Source organism: Salvia splendens, chromosome 2 (genome assembly GCF_004379255.2).
Source record: "Salvia splendens isolate huo1 chromosome 2, SspV2, whole genome shotgun sequence".
In the NCBI taxonomy this organism is placed as follows: Eukaryota; Viridiplantae; Streptophyta; class Magnoliopsida; order Lamiales; family Lamiaceae; genus Salvia; species Salvia splendens.
This window is the reverse complement of record NC_056033.1, coordinates 31247340-31266647: the sequence shown is the minus strand read 5'-3', so window position 1 is coordinate 31266647 and position 19308 is coordinate 31247340. Positions and strand designations below refer to the sequence as shown.

The following is a 19308-nucleotide window of genomic DNA, read 5'->3' as shown; positions in this document are numbered from 1 at the left end:
CTGCAATTTCCGCTGCGCTCATTAGATGAATACAAGAATTACTAACAGTGGTATCAGAGCCCGGGGCTTGATTCATAATTGATTTTGTCCTCTAATTAGTTCGTGGAATAATTTTGGAAATTAAAATCATATGTAATTGGGTATACTTTGGAATCTGATTCCAAAACTTTACGAAAAGGTTAATGCTTTCGAAAATTGATTTTGAACAGCTCTCTCCGCCTCTCTGGAATTTTGTGGAAATTGGATTACGCATATGTTTTGAATATCTAAATTAGATTTCATTTATCTAAAAGTTCAGCAAAAGTTCTATTGCCTTTTGGAAATTCTTTACAACAATTTCGAAACTTCATGCGAAATTTTGAACTGTGGATTTTGAAAACTGGGTATTATTTGTATAATCTTGTGAACGGGCGGTGCGAGCTAATCTTTTAATATTAAATATCTATTTATATTAGTTGGGAATTGATATAGATTAGATGATAAATTTATTAATTGGATTAATGGATTAATGAGCAAGAATTTGTTAATATTATTATTTTGGAATAATAAATAATATATGTGCTTGATGATGATTTGGAGTTATTACTTGATTTACAAATTTATTAATTTAGAATTAATATAGATTGAATTAATTTCGTTAATTTGATTAACAAATTGGGACATAGTTATCATCTGGAAATGATAATATATACTCCACATCACAATATTAATTTGGAATTAATATTAAATATGTATAATTATATTAATTTAGAATTAATATAATGAAATCCACATTTAATTAGAGAATAAAATTTGATTTTATTTGTTGAGCATTATTTGATATCTTATGTGATAAGCATGCTATTTGATTTTATGCTTATTTATTTCAACTATAGTAGTTAGAGACCGTTTATTGTCTGGGTAGGCGGCGCCCAGTATGTGTAGTCCGTGTTATACTATGTCTGGGTAGGCGGCGCCCAGTATTTGTAGTCCGTGTTATACTATGTCTGGGTAGGCGGCGCCCAGTATTGTTTGAAATTTAATATTGGATATTATATTCACAAAATTAGTATCACAAAATTATTCCCCACAAAATATAAGTCTTGTTTTGAAACAAACGCGTCGTCCATCACAATTGTTTGATGCTCCTAGCCTTTTCGACCACGAGTTTTACGCCCTCGCGTTTACTCTAAATCTACAAGGTTTAGGCTCATTCATAGATGCATGGTTGGCATCGTGTGATGGGGTTGACTTGCTTAAATTATTTTGAGTAGCCCTCGCAACCAGAATAATTTATGGACGTATATTAATTAGATTAATAAACCAAGAATTGTAAAATTGTTGTTACAATTGGCTTGGAGGCCTACCTGGTGATATTATTGTAGTCATCAGCCCTCGCAGAGGCTGCAATAATATAGACTTGGATCTTGGACCACTAAAATTTATATTAGATATAAATTCGTATTTTATGTTTGGGGGACATAATATATAAAATTAGTGGGAGCTAATCAATACAATAAACCCTTGTTTGATTAGTGATGCGATTGTGATCTTTGTATGCTTTTCTAATTTGCTTTTCGTTTTATTTTCTGTTCAGATAATATGTCAAACTTATCTTATGAGTGTATGATGGAAACAAACAAATTGACTAGGTCAAATTTCACGGAGTGGCAGAGAGACTGCCCAAAACTCAAGGCACAAGGTGCAATGAGTGGGAGCTCAGCTATGTTTGTCATTGAGATAAATATGTCTATGAATAACTCACAATCCTGGGTATTGGATACCGCTTGTGGTTCACACATTTGTAATAATGTGCAAGGTTTAATTGACAGCAGGAAAGTGAGGCCTGGGAAGTAGACCTACGTGTTGGAAATGGAGCAAAAGTTGCTGTCGAACGCGTGGGAACTTATAGATTAGATCTTCCCTCAAGACATAGACGAGATTTACATAATTGTTATTTCGTTCCAGTTATTTCAAAGAATATTATTTCCATTCTGATGTTGGACATCGAAGGTTTTTCCTTCCATTTTGCAAACAGCAGGTGCTCGTTTTCTAATAATGGATTGTTTTATGGAAATGCCTCTTTAGAGAATGGATTATATATGCTTGAATGCAAACGAGATATTCTCAATGTGCAAAATAAAAGACTTACGCTATGTAATACAGATAATGCTACTTATCTTTGGCATTGTAGACTTGGTCATATCAATGAGAAAAGGATGGCGAGATTGAGAAAGTTAGACTATCTAAATTCATTTGATTTTGAATCATATGGTGCTTGTGAATTCTGTCTCAAAGGAAAGATGACTAATAAGCCACTTTCTGGGAAAGGGGTGCGTGCTAATGATGTGCTAGAGTTGATCCACACAGATGTGTGCGGACCATTTCCAACTCAAGCAAAAGGTGGTAATTCGTACTTCATTACTTTCACTGATGATTTGACAAGGTATGGATATGTGTATCTTATGAAACACAAATCTGAGGCCTTTGAGAAATTTATAAAGTTTAAGTGTGAAGTTGAGAAACAACTTGGGAAAAGTATAAAAACTCTTCGATCAGATCGAGGAGGGGAATACTTGAGCCGAGAATTTCTTGATTACTTGAAATCGCATGGAATTCAGTCGGACTGGACACCTCCTGGTACACCACAAATGAATGGAGTATCTGAAAGGAGAAACCGAACATTATTAGATATGGTTCGATCCATGATGAGTTTAGCTAGTCTTCCTTTATTTCTCTGGGTCATGCTTTATTGACTTCTATTTACATTCTGAATAGAGTTCCATCTAAATCAGTTGAGAAAACACCATATGAGTTATGGTATGGCAAAAAGCCTTGTCTTACTATATGCGGACCTGGGGTTGTCCAGCTTTTGTTAAGAAACAAATGACTGATAAGTTGGAATCTAAAAGTGAGAAGTGTTACTTTGTGGGATATCCTAAACAAACTAGGGGATACGATTTCTACTGTCCTGAAAATCACAAGGTGATTACATCAAGGAATGTGACGTTCCTTGAAGACAGTTATGTCTGCAAGGAACAAGGTCAAAATACAGTAGATCTTGAAGAAATTCAAGAACCACAAGTTAACAATGAGGATGATGTATTGTCAAATGGTTTGAACAATAACTCAGTGGGAGTTTTTGATGATCTATTGGGAGGGGAAAATACTATTCGAGGAGACCTTAGAGGGACTCTCGAAGAACCTCCTCAAGACAATGAGATGCATCAAATACAAGATGATACAATAGTTGCATCACCTCTACCTCAAGAAGATCATAGTGATAAGGCCTACTCACAATCAGAATGAACAACCCGAGCCAGAAGAAAACCAACTCAATAGGCCAGAAGGATTCGTCGTGCACCTGAGACACTGAATCTAATGGTTGAGAACCAAGATGATGAAGTTGATTTAGATGACGATGAGCCTAAGACCTATACCGAGGCGGTGTCGGACACCGATCGAGAGAAGTGGCTTGAAGCCTTGATATCTGAAATGGACTCGATGTACTTCAACTTAGTCTGGGAACTAGTTGACTTGCCAGATGGGGTTTACCCTATAGGTTGCAAATGGATCTTCAAAAAGAAGAGAGATGCAGATGGCAAAGTACAAACCTACAAGGCTAGGTTAGTGGCAAAGGGTTATAGTCAGCGCGAAGGCATTGACTATGATGAAACCTTTTCGCCAGTTGCTAAGATCAAGTCCATTAGGATATTACTTGCAATTGCTGCATACTACAATTTCGACATTTGGCAAATGGATGTCAAAACCGCATTTCTCAATGGAGAATTAGAAGACGATGTCTATATGACACAGCCAGAAGGTTTTGTATCGAAAGAAAGGCCGAATGCAGTGTGCAAGCTAAAGAAGTCCATCTATGGACTTAAGCAAGCTTCGAGGAGTTGGAATATTTGTTTTGACAGAACAATCAAATCGTTTGGTTTTGTCAGAAGCAAAGAGGACCCATGTGTTTATAGTAAACGCGAGAATGGTAACGTTGTCTTCCTTATCATATATGTTGATGACATCTTGATTATGGGAAGCGATCGTTCCATGATGCAATCCGTGAAAGAATGGTTGTCTAGTTCCTTTATGATGAAGGATCTGGGTGATGCTTCCTACATCCTTGGAATCAAGATCTATCGAGATAGACCGAATAGGATGTTGGGATTATCACAATCCACTTACATAGACAAGTTGCTAAGGCGCTTCTCAATGGAGAATTCTAAGAAAGGTTTTCTTCCTATGGGACATGGCATTGTATTGTCAAAGAAGGATTGTCCTTCTAATGACAAAGAAAGAGACAACATGAAAAGGATCCCGTATGCCTCAGCTATAGGATCTATTATGTATGCCATGATTTCTACTAGGCCAGATGTGGCCTATGCGCTTAGCATGACAGGCAGATTTCAGCAAAATCCCGGTGAGGAACATTGGAAAACCGTTAAGACTATTCTTAAGTACCTTAGAAGGACTAAAGAATATTTCTTAGTCTATGGTGGACAACCAGAGTTATCAGTTACTGGGTACACTGATGCTAGTTTCCAAACAGACCATGACGACTATAAGTCTCAGTCTGGATATGTTTTTGTCCTCAATGGTGGAGCAGTGAGTTGGAATAGTTCCAAACAAGGTACAACTGCCGATTCCACCACCGAAGCCGAGTATATTGCTGCATCTGAAGCTGCCAAAGAAGCTGTTGCTTTGTTAGAGTTCGTTAAAGAACTGGGTGTCATTCCGAGTGCCAATAGTGCAATACCTTTGTATTGTGACAACACTGGTGCTGTTGCACAAGCAAAAGAACCCAGAGCTACGAACAGGAACAAGCATGTTCCCAGAAGATATCATCTGATCAGAGAAATAATTGAAAGAGGCGACATAAAATTAGAAAGAGTACCCACTGATGATAATTTGGTTGATCCTTTCACCAAACCGTTATGTATAGCAAAACACAACAAGCACTTTGAGAGCTTAGGTGTTAAGCATCTTGGTAGATGGCTTTGAATCAGTGGGAGTTACAGTTTTATATGTCTTAGAAACATTTTGTGTTGAGACAATATTACTTGATCGCATTATATGAAAATTTTATTTCCTATGGGTTTTGTGCACTTATTGGAATAATTGTTTTAAAATGTTTGCATTTATTCTAAATATTTGTTCCCTTGAATTATGACTGTCGTTAATGGTGTGAGATATTAATGATATAGTATAATTCTAAAATAGCCCTAACCAATGATCATCAAGAATGGGATATTGATGATATGTTATAGGTTAGCATGGGGTTTGCATCACATTCTTCGAGAATGTAGTTGTTCTCACAACTATGAGATATTAGATACTCGTGATGGACACATGGTATACTTTGGAGAGTATTGGTATACCCTACTATTAAACTGTTTTGTTGAGTGTCTACAGTTTATTAGTACATGAAGTATGTAATAGTCCTTGGATCTGAGGTCATTACACATTTTGTTTGTTGAGTGGTGTGCTTTGACCTTGTACAACGCTTTGCCTCCCCTCGGAGGATTAAGACACGGACTTGTGTTGGGTACATCATAAGATAAATGGAAATGGTAGTTGAGCCAAGAATGAGATTCATTCCTCGATTAGAATTTCGAGAGAACACTCAAATTCTCTATATTACTTGACCATTAAGTCATTGGCCAATGCAAAGATATATTCAATTAAAGTAATTGAATATGATCGAATGGGTCATTTAATAAAGATGAGATAAAGTGATTGAGCTATTTGGATGACACATGACAAATCTTAGGCTCAATCGGGTGGTTCGTGAATGAAAGGATGTTACTATAAACTTTGTGTAAAGGCTTGTTTACCGAATTCACGTAAACGTTCTTCATATATCGAGCTACGCTGCCAACGCAGTCTAGGAGTTTTGTGCAGACTTCGATTAGATCGTCGTCGATAATGAGGGCCTAAAGGGTCACACTATAAGTGTATTTTGATCCGCTCAAGGGTACAAAGTTGGAACTGCGTATTATATCTAATGCTAGTCCAAGTGGGAGATTGAAAGGATATGTGCTAGATTAGATTAATATGGATTAAATAATTATAGTTGGGCTACAATTATATTTAGTCCATAAGCCCAACAATAATAAAACCCTAATGACTCTTTGTCTATATAATGGTTATTTATTCTCCATTGTGGAGGATGAGAAATAGCGTAACATTAGAGAGAAAATACGTAAAGCTCTGTAGAGAGAATTCCTAGCTTTCTTCTACGGAGCAATTGTACCGGGATAGTTCCTGCATCGGATTGGAATACACGTGGACCTCGATAGTAGTGGATTCAACTTGCAGGATTCAATCGTAGAAGAAAACTACACAACAAGTAAGATTTAGTTCTGTTGTATATTACGTGCTCAATTTGCAATATGATTATGAATCTAGATCTGTTATTCTTGTCTGCAATTTCCGCTGCGCTCATTAGATGAATACAAGAATTACTAACACTTCTCACATCCGCAACTCCCTTCTACCCCGATCCCTCCTATCCTCTTCTAGATTCTCTACTCGTCCGGAGGCGTGTGACAGAGGAGTGGGGAAGCTAGAGTGTGCCGGCAAGTCATTAATCATTTTGTTTGTTTCATCTAAAAGATTCGAGGCAAACAAAATTCTTTTTATTATTCTTTTCTCGATTTAACAACATTTTCTGACATGCTATCTTTGTCAAATAATAATATTTTTTGTATTATATTTTTTTAAAAAAAGATGAATATTCAATTATCACTGACAAGTTTCCATACAACACTAACAACTAGATGTACAAAATAAATGGATTTTGGTCAAGTCTTATTGGGATTGTGTTATTATCCGATTGACATGTTATGAGCCCGATAATTTTGGTTCCTGTTCAAGTATACTTGAACCTGGCAAAATATAGTAACTAACTTGATTGTTTTTATTTTTTTTTAATAAAAATATATTTTAATTTTAATCTCCTAGGTTCATGTGAATCATGTTTGAATGAGTTTTTTACATGTAAGTTTTATTAAAAATTCATCATGTAAATCTGGTTTAATCGTGTAATAGTATCATATTTTAATCATGTAAATCAAGTTTGTGTTATGTCAACCCGTAACTTAGTGTGTTGTCGAGTGCGAGTTGTGTTCGGATTTGAAAGTAGCAAGTCAGGTTCATGTTCAAATGAAGAATTTTCTTAACAAATTGGATTTCGATTAGGCTTTGTTAGGTTGAGTCGTTATCGGATCAATCCAATAACGACCCAATCCTTAATACGTTAGGATCAAGTTAAATCTTATCAAATTGGATTGTCCTCACTTATTAAGTTGATCCGATAACAACCAACCCATACAATTACATATTTGATTGTTAAGAAAAGTGTAGAATACTTTTCAATTTGATCTTCATGTAAGCTAATTATAGTTTTATCAAATACTACTACTAGAACTAAACAATACTGATTGATTCTTAATTTTTTAAAAACAACCAATAAATTTAAACTCAGAAACTAAAACCAGAAAAAACGCCCATGGTTTGTTTTTCCTTTCAAAGCACTACTAAATGCATTTATTTCCTCTTTTGGAATAGTGCCGACCAACCAAACAATAATTTGGTGATAGAAATAATTTGGTGATAGAATGCACAAAGTCGTTAACTTATCAACTAGGAACTTAGCCACTCGTAACTATATATTGAGCTAAAATAAAGGAGTAATATTATAAATCACGAAAGAGAATTCGATGATAAAATAGTACAGCATTCCCAAAACATTCCCTCTTTCCACGATTTGAGCTATAAGGAAGAGAAACGTGACGAAATACAGAGAGAAATAATTCAAGTCCTCCGACAATGGTGGTGCGTCGGGTTTTATGAATTGCAATTTATTTAATCTGCATACAATTCGATGGAAATGCCTGGAAGGCGATCTGATTACGCTCTATTAAGTCAGAATCCCGGCGAACCATTCTATCCCCGGTCGCCACCGAAGCCTGTGCCTCAACGGCCTCTTTACTCCGGCGAGAAGGCTAATTTGATGTTTGATCGAATTAATCAGGCGCAGAGTGGGAGCAGCTTCGGTGAGAGCTCGGTCGATATTAGTATTAATTTGAGTGATGGAATTGGTGAATTCAGAGGCTGGTCGTCTTCGAAAAGCTGGGCTCAGCAGACGGAGGAGAGCTACCAGCTGCAGTTGGCTTTGGCTATTCGACTCTCGTCGGAGGCTACATGTGCTGATGATCCTAATTTTTTGGATCCCGTGCCTGACCAAGCGGCGTCCGTTGCTTCTTCCTCACCTGCCTCTGCGGAGGCCATTTCTAATCGATATTGGGTAACACTCTCTTTAGACAAAATCACAACACCTTGACCTATCTATCTAAATAGAATATCAATCTATATGCCTCTTTGCATCACTCTTTCTCTTAAGCTGAAAATTAAATCAGATAGTACTTGTTGAGAGGGTATACTGGCAGTGACTTATTCCCACCTTTTGTCGAGGTTAAGATTATTATCAGAAATCAATTTATTGAGGTCTTCGTCTCCCTTCAGTAGCCAAGTATGAAAAACTGAAATATATCTGCTTAATGAGACTCTGTAGGGCGGCAGTCAATCGTGTTATATGATACAGAAGAGCAACTGAACCATATTTATGTTGAAACTGATTGATGAGATATCAACATAGTAATATCTTGGCACTTTCGTGTATCAAGATGTATGAAATGTATAGGTTTCTTACCTTTTGTCAATTTGTAATTTGAAAGTTCTCCATCTTATTGAATGCATCCATTGGTTTCTCTCAGAGAAATGGTTGTTTGTCATATTTTGACCGAGTACCTGATGGATTTTACATGATTCATGGAATGAATCCATATGTTTGGACTGTGTGCTCTGATCACCGGGAAAGTGGCCGCATTCCTTCCCTTGAATCATTAAGGACCGTTGATCCTGCCTTTGTTTCTTCAGTTGAAGTGATTTCAGTAGATCGACGAGGTGATCCCAGCTTGAAAGAACTGCAGAATCGAACTAATAACTTGTCTTCTAGTTGCATCACCACAAAGGAAGTTGTTGAACAGCTAGCAAAGCTAGTTTGTAATCATATGGGGTGAGCCTAGAAGCTCCTTGTCCAGCATTTGCATGACATATCGTCTAATCTAATCTTATTCTTATTCTTATTCCTTTGCCTTCTGCAGGGATGCAGCGTGTAATGGGGAAGATAACTTGGTCACCCCTTGGAAAGAGTGCAGTTATGAGTTAGAAGATTGCCTGGGTTCAGTAGTTCTCCCTATCGGCAGCCTGACGATTGGCCTTTGCCGACACCGCACACTGCTATTCAAAGTATGTGTTTATTCCTTTTATTTGAAATTATTTGGTAGATTGCGTTCATACACACTGTGATGAAGTTCTAATCATTATGGAGGTTGCATAAAGCGAAACCAAGAAGTTCTTGCTACAATATAGAGTTGGACCTCTCTCTCTAGGTGGGGTAAGGTCTCCTTGGCTGCCGATCTTCTAATGGTAGGGGGATAGAAAATCCCAGCAAACCCAAACCGACACGTGATAGCCGGCCATTGGTGTGGCAATAAAATCATTCATACACCATTTTTTATCCTCACCCTTCCAGCCCTGGAAAAAAGAACATTAAACTTCTTCTGAGGGCCAAACTTGTCCCAACTTAAATGATTCTGGTGGCTCTAAATATCAGGGAATATCCTGATGTGTTCACGGTTGGGGTAATAGATCACATACAAAAATACATGAACAAGGAAAGCTGAGAATACTCTTTATATTGCTTATACCTGTAAGGAATCCTCAATTATGGAATAGTTGTAGTTGTAGCTTCTTTCTCTTCAAGCATTTGAAATGTTAGAAAGCAACTCGTCTTTCCTTGATCCTTCCAATCTCTTCCCTAGTAAAATAGAGAACGCGAGAAGAGAAACATCTAAGTTTCAGACGCCCCACCTTTGAATCTAATCCTTTTCTGTTTGGTACACTTTCAACTTAAGCAAAAAGCAGCCTTCTGAATGTACTCTCTCATGGCACTGTTCTCTTTTGCTTAAAGGTGCACTTTAGAAAAAGTTTGTTTCCTGATGTGGAAGATGCTTTGTTTGCTAGGTTTTAGCTGATGATATTGGCTTACCATGTCGAATTGCAAGGGGGTGTAAATATTGTACCAGAGAAAATGCTTCGTCGTGCCTTGTTCGCTTTGGGTTTGACAGGTATATGTTATGTAGGTTTCCATCATTCTCACATTGTTCAATGTTGAAAGGTTATAACACTTATTCCATTATTCAGCATGTGTAAAATCAAGATTATGAAAATGATCTGAATCAATTGAAAATACCATCAATTGGCAATTAGTAAAAATATAATCTAGTATAGGACCTATAGACTATAGGTAATATAATATCTTAATCTTAAATTGCAGTAGTTTATCCTTCTACTCTAATTCTAGGATAGAAGAAGATGACATTCTATGGTCTACATAGATTGATTTTTTTAGCTGTGAATTATTTGAGTTTGGTCGAGTTGCTTATAGTCCTTTTGGCCTTACATTCTTCTAAATTTCCAGGAATAATAGAAAATATGGCCAATACTGCACTTCTTAACATTTTATACATGACTGTGCTAACCATCAATTTTGGTTCCAATGCACAGGGAGTATCTTGTCGATTTAATTGAGAAACCAGGATGCTTATATGAGCCCGATTCCTTACTGAACGGTCCTTCTACTATCTCAATTTCGTCACCTTTATGCTTTCCACAGTCACAGGTGGAACCTCCAACTAATTTTAGGCTGCTGGCCAAACAGTTCATCTCGGAGATTCAGTCTCTTAATTCTGAGTTTGATGGTTCTTTAGCAGGTGATTATCCGTAAAATTGAGATCGCTCCAGTTTTGGTGCATGTCTGGGAGACTTATCCATTTCCTCCTGTCAATTACCTGTCTTTCATTAATTGGGTGGGTAGGTCATTAAGAGCAGGATCATATATTAGAACCATATCAGATCCAAATATTGTTGCATAACCAAACTACTCAAGGTTTTTCCTGTGATTCTAAATGTTTGCATGATTGCCAAAGACTATATTTTTGAGTAATTTGTACCCGAAATGTTAAAGTACTAGTATCTTATTGTCATGCCCAGAATGATCCAGTTATGGTTTTTGGATTAACTAAAAAACAAATATGACCTACTTATATATGCTCACTTATTTGCTATTTCCTGATTTCTCAGGTTTTTCTTACCACTTACCTTTTTTTAAAACATGGTGCAGAACTAATTCTTGCATCCTTGCCCTTTTCGTAGCTTTCTTTGGTTCAGAGCCTGTGGAGACACTCCTTTTCACTAATCAATCATTGTTTCTTTGTAGCTTAAATGTTAGTATTACTTTTTGGTTTCATTGACTTGAAACTTCTAAGTGAAAAATATGTTTTGTTTTTTGATAGCCGGAATTGTTAATAAAGGAAGTACTGACAACTCCATGCATCCAAACCAATCAGAGGGGAACCACATGGATAGAACCAGCTGCCTGCCCAGTTCAAGCAACCGGGAGAATATTTCTATCACACCACAATATGCCACAAATTCTTGGATCAAAGTTCACGGTCAAAACCAATTGCTTTCCAGACCATCCGACTTTCAGAAAGTTATGGGCTCCTCATATACATTCGAACACCCGATCCCTTTGAAGCTTCTTCCTCATACGGGGCATGAAACTGCTCAATTTGTTCCCTTCATGAATCCAAGAATAGAAAGAAGTAAAAATGCAAGGTTTGGTGAAGGAGGTCAATTAGTCCCATGTGAATCAAGTGAATATATCTTCTATGTGGATGATTTAAACATTCCATGGAGTAACCTTGTTTTAAAGGAGATAATTGGGGCAGGTATAGTTTTTTTGTTTTTCCTTATCGTATCGGTTACGGTACTCATATGTTTAATAGTCGTGTTTTTTAGTAACTAGCAACTTGGATCTTTTAATAATGTGCATGAGCATGACAATCCGTATACCTGATGTTCTTTACAGGTTCATTTGGAACAGTTCATCGTGCTGAGTGGAATGGATGTGTAAGTGACTATCTTTTTTATTTCTTCTGATATGTTACAGGTCTCTGGTCAGCTTGACCTTGAATTAGCCATTGTCCACCTCAATTAGACATAAATTATCTTTCCGACCAGGCTATTATCTCGGGAAGCCTAGGATTTGCAAATGGTTTCATAGAAATCCATTAGATGGGAAGTAGCCAAGACCATAAATGGAAGGACTATGTCAGTCACCCTTCATTAACATGAGGAGAAATATTGATTCTCGAATCTTGAGACAAGTTGACCGAAATACATGTCTAGGGGCTTGAGACACTTCCCTGAGACTGAGGTATCTTGCGACCTGGCCTATCACGCAAGAAGTCTGCCTTAAGGAAGAAAAGCATCTTGAGACAGTTCTCTTGAGGTTTAGATGATGAAGACTGGATATTATAGACTTTTTAATATAAAAAAATTCAGAAGCACCCTATTACCACATATATTGTAATATGAATATTTTGAATACCTTATATTGTAATCTTACAAGAGTAGATGCGTTTCCAGGATGTTGCTGTAAAAATTCTCATGGAACAAGACTTTCACGCAGAGCGATTTAAAGAGTTTATACGAGAGGTAAGTTTGTCCTCTGTGATCATCCTTTGGCTTATACTACGTTGGAGTATTATTTTAGATATCTTGTTGCTTCTGTTAGGTGGCAATTATGAAACGACTGAGGCATCCAAATATCGTGCTTTTTATGGGTGCTGTAACAGAACCACCTAACTTGTCTATAGTTACGGAATATCTATCAAGGTATCTTTTGTCAATTTCTAACACCCCTTAACATTTATCATAGTTACCCTGCAATATATAACTGTCTATTTTCACCTTTTTCTTCCAGAGGTAGTCTGTACAGACTTTTGCATAAACCTGGTGCAGGAGAGGTGCTAGATGAAAAACGCCGTCTGAGCATGGCTTATGATGTGGTATTTACCCAAGCCCTATGCAGAACTATTTTTGGGGCCGATTATGTATAACTATTAACATGCTAAGTTGCTAACCCTCCTGTACAGGCGAAAGGGATGAACTATCTTCACAAACACAATCCTCCAGTTGTTCATCGAGACCTGAAATCTCCCAATCTTTTAGTTGATAGAAAATATACTGTGAAGGTAAGAGGAAATCTTCAGCATGTATATGCACCTTGTCTGGTCTATGAGGTAGACATTCATTTTATGAAGCTATTGTTATTTTGGTGGTACAGTTTCCTGACAAGTAAGCTAAAATTTCCTTAATTCTGGAAAAGAATAATTTATTTTCCATTTCATGATGTAGGAAAATCTTATTTTTGTGGTTGATATAGATCATTTATGTAGCAGATCCCACAATATGCAGCTGTATGAAAAATCTCTGTAATAATGACAAAAGAAAGGCCATGATCTGGCATAATTCATCATTGAAAAAACCAAGCATCTTGGCATGAATGAAAAAGAGCTTGAAATTATTTTTGTTCCTCTCAAGAGCTGTTGCATTTCTGTGATCATAACTTGTCATCTTTTATTGATATTAAGCTGTCTTAGTATATTTCTCTGTAAAAATGACAAAAGGAAAATGATCCTGACTTATTCATCATTAACAAAACCAAGCATCTTTGCATGAATGAACAGAACGTGAAACTTTTTTTGGTTCCTTTCTAGATCTGTTACATTTCTGTGATTATAATTGTTGTATTCAAATTATATATGACCTTGCTTATATTTAGCTGACTATATTAGATGGCCTGCTTTATTTTCAATAGTTCCTTTTTTTAGCTCCTTGATCCTGCATTGTCTTAATCAGGTCTGTGATTTTGGTCTTTCCCGTCTAAAAGCAAACACATTTCTTTCATCCAAGTCTGCTGCTGGAACTGTAAGTTTAGTTGCTCTATATTCTTCCGATACCTTTGTCACCATTTTGATCTCATAGTCTAAGAAGAAACTTCTTTTATGTCACTTGTAGCCTGAGTGGATGGCACCTGAAGTTCTCCGTGATGAACCATCAAATGAAAAATCAGATGTGTACAGTTTTGGTGTTATTTTGTGGGAGCTGGCAACATTGCAGCAACCTTGGGGTAACCTGAATCCTGCACAGGTTGGTCAACTTGCTTTGTATTCAGGGATAGAGAATCACATGGTGCACAATACATCCGCATAAGCAATATCCAAAAATATTTCCACATTCTGTTTTGTACTTTTTATTCCCAAATTGGACATCACACAAACTGCCGATACTGCCTGAATTGTTCTCTGATGAATTTTTCTTCTTGGGGATTACTTGTGTATCAACTTGTTTTACGGTTCTGGTTCTCTTTAAATAAACCTTGTTTTGCGGTTCTAACACCTAATGCAACTGTAATATGGTTATGTGAGCTTTTAAAACACTATAGGTTGATATCTTTGCTTTTTAAACACTACAGGTTGTGGCAGCCGTTGGTTTTAAAGGAAAAAAATTGGAAATTCCTCGAGATGTGAATCCTGAGATAGCAGCCATTATCGAGGCCTGCTTGGCCAAGTGAGTTTTTACCCAGTTGAAGTATATTGGTTGGGAATGTTTTCGGGTTTATATAGAGGCACGCGGATTTAGCGTGTCTGAAATTATTCTGGTATCCCAGCTGATTATCCAAATAAGTTAATGAATTTAGGCTAGACATGTTCCATTCACTGTTTTGTAGCTTGCAATCTATATTCCACTCTTTCAGACTTCATTGTTCAAAGGCATTTTTACTATTCACTTCAAAGTGCTATGAGCTTTTGTGAAAATGTATATGCGCTCATATAAACAAGAGAGTTTCTTGACCAATAATCAGTTTTTAGTGTCGTCATAAGTAGATCATTCCTAGAATTGAACAGAATAATCTTTACTCACTTTGATATATAATTATCTACATATGCAGGGAATCCTGGAAAAGGCCCTCCTTTTCCAGTATCATGGAATCATTGAAACCATTGATTAAGAATTCACCACCATCTCAGCCAGGTTCCGCTGAAATGCCTTGGCTCTTGTGAACTTGTGTGAATCCAGGAAGAGTGGCGCTTTTATTTTTTCATTCGGTTTGATTTCAGACTGGAAGAAAGGTCATATTATGTAAGGTTTGTGTATCTACAACCTCCTCTTACCTGGTTATTCCAGGCTTCGAGTGTTGAGTGTTTTCATCTCAAAGATAGCATCACACTCCCACCCCAACCAAAAATATAAAGCAGAAAAAGGAAAGAGTATAGAACCATTGAAGTTTTCTCAGGTGACCTGATAATATTTCGGTTTCTTTTGCAGGCCAGGCCTCCTTGTAAATATGAGAATCCGCATCATGTTTTGCAAGTCGTTTATATTTTCTTTTTTGGCTGTGCAATGCCACATTGGCAAATGTATGTATTTATAAATCAAGGAAATATGTGTGTGGATCAATAGCAGTTTGCACCATCTTGTTCAATAAACATCACCATTCTCTACGGTGATGATGGGTTAGAGTGCGTTGTCTCGGCAACCACTGCAGAACTCATGGTGTTTCAAAAACACATACTTCCTCATCGTTCTAGGGAGGGAAGCAATGCTTCTGCTACCTCACCTCACCCCACCTGTTTTAGTGCATGCATTTTTCATGAAATTTATGGTTTTGTTTCTCCAATATTTTTGTTGGAGTATCCATATAATATAAAAGAATCGATAACATTGCGTACAAAAGTCACAAAAGCTAACAATATCAATTAACACAACTGCTTTAAAAACATAATTAGTCATCAGAAAATAACACGCAATAAAGTTAACAACTAACAAACTGATATTATATTAAATCATATCTGGCTCAAAAATGATTCCACACACAAATCATACAAGATACAACCCATTCATAAGAACTGTAGCATGCTTGGCAAAAGAATAAAACAAAATCATTCAGAATCCTCTTTCTTTTGCTTCTTTGGTGTAGTAGGTTTGTCCCCGTCACCCTTTGCCGACTTAGCTTCCCGTCGCTCCCTCTTCACTCCCTTTGATTTGTTAGCAAGTGGCACACTCCCAACCTACAACCACAAGATAAATATAAGGATTGCCAAAACATTAGTGGAAGTCTCAACAGGTAATCTCACTAGTTAGAACACTAGGCACACTAATTTGGGGCTGTCAGGTCATAAAACGATATATCAACAGAAGTCGAGATATGGATCACCTGCTCACTACACACGTATTAAAGATACAGTTCTGACAACAGCGATACATTTTCTCTCAGGAGAGAGTTTAGAAATACAGGTCTTAATGCTTAGAACTGTTGAAACAGCACTGCAAGTTTGGGATTTTTTAAAGTATTTTTCTTCTTTTTCAATTCTCCAATATTATTATGACAAACCCTAAAATCCCATACAGCACATGAGAAATGAAAACCCCTCACTAACAATCGTAGTCACTGGGATTTAATTAACGTTTGGTCACTCAGAAAGATGGTCACTTGACAGAGCTAGTTTCATTGAAGATTAAAAAGAAAAAATGAGAATGTTTACATACCTTCTGGTCAGGAATATAAATCTTTCCAAGTTTCCCTAGTATATCATCCTTGACAACATTCTTCTCCTGAAAACAATAATCAAGAATAAGAAATGATTTATTCATATAGCATATAGATTATGAGACAGCAAAGATAGGTTTGAGCAAGTCAAACCTTTTTCTTTGTTGAATCAGGTGCCATTTTCATTGCTTCTTTTCTGAGTCTGTCATCAGGTTGACGGTGCCTACGAACAACCATGTCCATAGAGGGGCCAACCTCAACAAGCTCCATCCTTGGTACTTTGGTGCCAGATTTTTTGAGGCGTAAAGCAAAATGAGAGAAAAATATTCTGTTTGATGACAAAGCTGTGCACACATAAACACGATCTAGTCCAGCCAGGTTCAAGTTCGTGATTACCTAGATGAGCAAAGGACAGACATGGTAAATGAAACAGCATAAGACAATTATTACGACTAGCAGAACTAATGATTAAGACATACTTCTCCACGGAATAGATCAAGCAAAACTTCTTTAAGGTGTTTGAGCTCGTCAACACTCTCAAAAGCTTCTCCGATGAAAGCAAAAAAGGGCTTTGACCCCAATTGTGGAGCCAACTTCTTATCATACGAAAAAGATCCCATGCTTCTGAAATTCTCAATGCCAACCTCTACAAGATCATATATATGGTGGTCATAGAATCGTCCAAGTACGAGATTGTTTGACCGCTTCTTAGTGTGAGAAGCAAACTGCAGAAGAGAAGCAACATGATTAAAACAAACAACCAGAGATATGGTCCTATGGGTACGGCGAAAGTCGGTATGACCGTTACAAAAGAGACAATCTCTGCAGTCAAATACACCCAAAACAAAAGTTATAGTCACCAACAGAAAATGCACAAAGGAAGCATATTATAAACATAATTTACTCAAGAATAGCATCTAAGTATTAGGGAGAGCAGACTAGATAGGGACTAATTTTCAACCCTAAACTGTCACATTTAGATATTAGCTAGTTGCCATAGACAAGACGACCAAGCTAGAAAGTTGTAACCAATGCCTACAGGCACAACTGCAAGCACAAAATATACTAGTTATAAATTCACCACTAAAAGAACACTCTTTTGAAATTCAAAATGCAAAAGCAGTCATGCGTTAAGCCAATTATTTCAGTTTCAGGGTAATAAAGAACATGCTCATATGACCTCAATGTTTCAAACAACAAATGGCCATGAGATATAATAAAAGAACTGAAGAATAATGTCAATAAAAACAAATACAGACAGCTCCATAATAAATCAAAAGAACTCGTTATCTTCGGCAATCACAATCATTAGATAAAATAATTACATAGTGTATTACATAATCATTGCACAAAACTTGAGAATATAAACTCAAATTTAATCTAATTGAGGGTGAAAAAATCTAAGAGCATACCACAAAGAGGCTACAATCTGTCTTGAGAGAGAAGAACTCGAGAGAAGTTTCGCCGCCACTCTCAAAAGGTCTAATTTTGTCATTCCTTCTCGAGTACTTGATGGAATTATCCTTCTTCAAATGATGAATTTCAGTTAACACTGAATTCAAAACATTGCTCGTTTTGGTTCCGTGAAGTATAAGCGTCTTCTTCCCCGTTTCCACCTGCAGCGATCCAATTTGATTCAACAAACCAAAAGTTACAATTACATCATATGAAGAAGAAATTCAGAGACTAACGAGTTTGGGGGCGCGTTTTTCAAGCTCTCTCTTGATTCTGCCATTTTTCGGGGTTTTTATTCTCATCATTGCTCTTGTAATTTGGAGAGCAATACACCAAATTCTTCAAAGTGATTGCGAAGGGTCTGAGAATTGAGAGGAGGCCGCTCAAGGTTTTAGGGTTCAAGAATTAAATATGTATACATTCGACAGAATTAAGTGTTAAAAAAAACAGAAGAAAGCGTTAACGATTGGGCCCTTTAAAACAAAGTAAGATTCTTCCAAATCAAATTTCTGGCCCATATCCAGTTATTTTGGGTCGACTTCGAATGAATATTTTATAATAGTAGAACTTGATTATTTAGGCATATATTGATATTTAAATGTCAACACTCTTGTCATTTTAATGCGATCGTGTTGACATTTTTAATACACTACGTTGATGAGTTAGCAATTTAACGCACCCTATAAAAAATATCAATTATCATCATCAATTAAATTATTGATTAATCAGTTAATTAAAATTTTCTATTTTAATATATAATGGTGATTCCTTTCCATCATTTCAAAAACATCAGTATACCCTCTATAGTGCATACATTGATTTTTATTCCAAGCACACTCATTGTTATATAAACCAAAGAATGAATTATTATTCCAAAGGGGGGCACACGATCATTCATCATTAAAAAATACTATAAAAAATGATTGACTACATACTTTCATTTACACCTGAATAATGGCACAATCGCCCTCACCTTATTTGGGCCCTCCAAAATATTAGTAGCATAATCGGCATCATCTTATTTGCATTCTAACTGTTTCACACTAATCAATTTTTTTGGGAGAATATTTATTTTACCACTGTTCAATACTTATCAAACCATTGCAATTTGCAACAGAACTCATTGTGTAATCTCATTTTACTTGCACCTTCTGATATTTGTGCCTTAATATTTAGAATACCTTGTCTTCTAATATAAAATATTTCCATATGATTTGTGAATTTTTAATTTGGTGGGATTGGAGGAATATAGTGATAGAGATGAAGAATGTTGGTAAAGCTCACTTGGATTGCATCTATACACAACACCAACACCCATGATTTAATAGTTACTTTCATCAAAACAC

At 36.5% G+C, this 19308-nt stretch overlaps 2 protein-coding genes across 3 annotated transcripts; one reads left to right on the top strand and one right to left on the bottom strand.

Annotated features, from left to right (window-relative positions):
• Positions 1 to 7685: 7685 nt before the first annotated feature.
• On the top strand, positions 7686 to 15581 carry LOC121792181 (serine/threonine-protein kinase CTR1-like). Of its 2 annotated transcripts, none has more exons than XM_042190032.1 (16): positions 7686 to 8290; positions 8760 to 9061; positions 9150 to 9294; positions 10072 to 10175; positions 10615 to 10820; positions 11457 to 11840; positions 11981 to 12021; positions 12541 to 12609; positions 12689 to 12789; positions 12878 to 12962; positions 13050 to 13148; positions 13816 to 13884; positions 13975 to 14106; positions 14432 to 14526; positions 14909 to 15104; positions 15286 to 15581. In XM_042190032.1, exons 1-15 carry the CDS (start codon positions 7868 to 7870, stop codon positions 15018 to 15020), a joined length of 2367 nt encoding a protein of 788 aa, XP_042045966.1. In that variant the 5' UTR covers positions 7686 to 7867; the 3' UTR covers positions 15021 to 15104; positions 15286 to 15581. The 2 variants fall into 2 exon arrangements, with proteins under 2 accessions (XP_042045966.1, XP_042045965.1); XM_042190031.1 differs by having other exon boundaries at positions 11403 to 11840.
• A 191-nt stretch (positions 15582 to 15772) lies between these two features.
• Positions 15773 to 18360, bottom strand: LOC121792183 (ribosome production factor 2 homolog). The gene is made up of 6 exons (XM_042190033.1): positions 18199 to 18360; positions 17920 to 18123; positions 16987 to 17232; positions 16661 to 16903; positions 16507 to 16572; positions 15773 to 16028 (listed from the first exon to the last, which is right to left on the bottom strand). Exons 1-6 carry the CDS (start codon positions 18265 to 18267, stop codon positions 15900 to 15902), a joined length of 957 nt encoding a protein of 318 aa, XP_042045967.1. The 5' UTR covers positions 18268 to 18360; the 3' UTR covers positions 15773 to 15899.
• Positions 18361 to 19308: the final 948 nt, after the last annotated feature.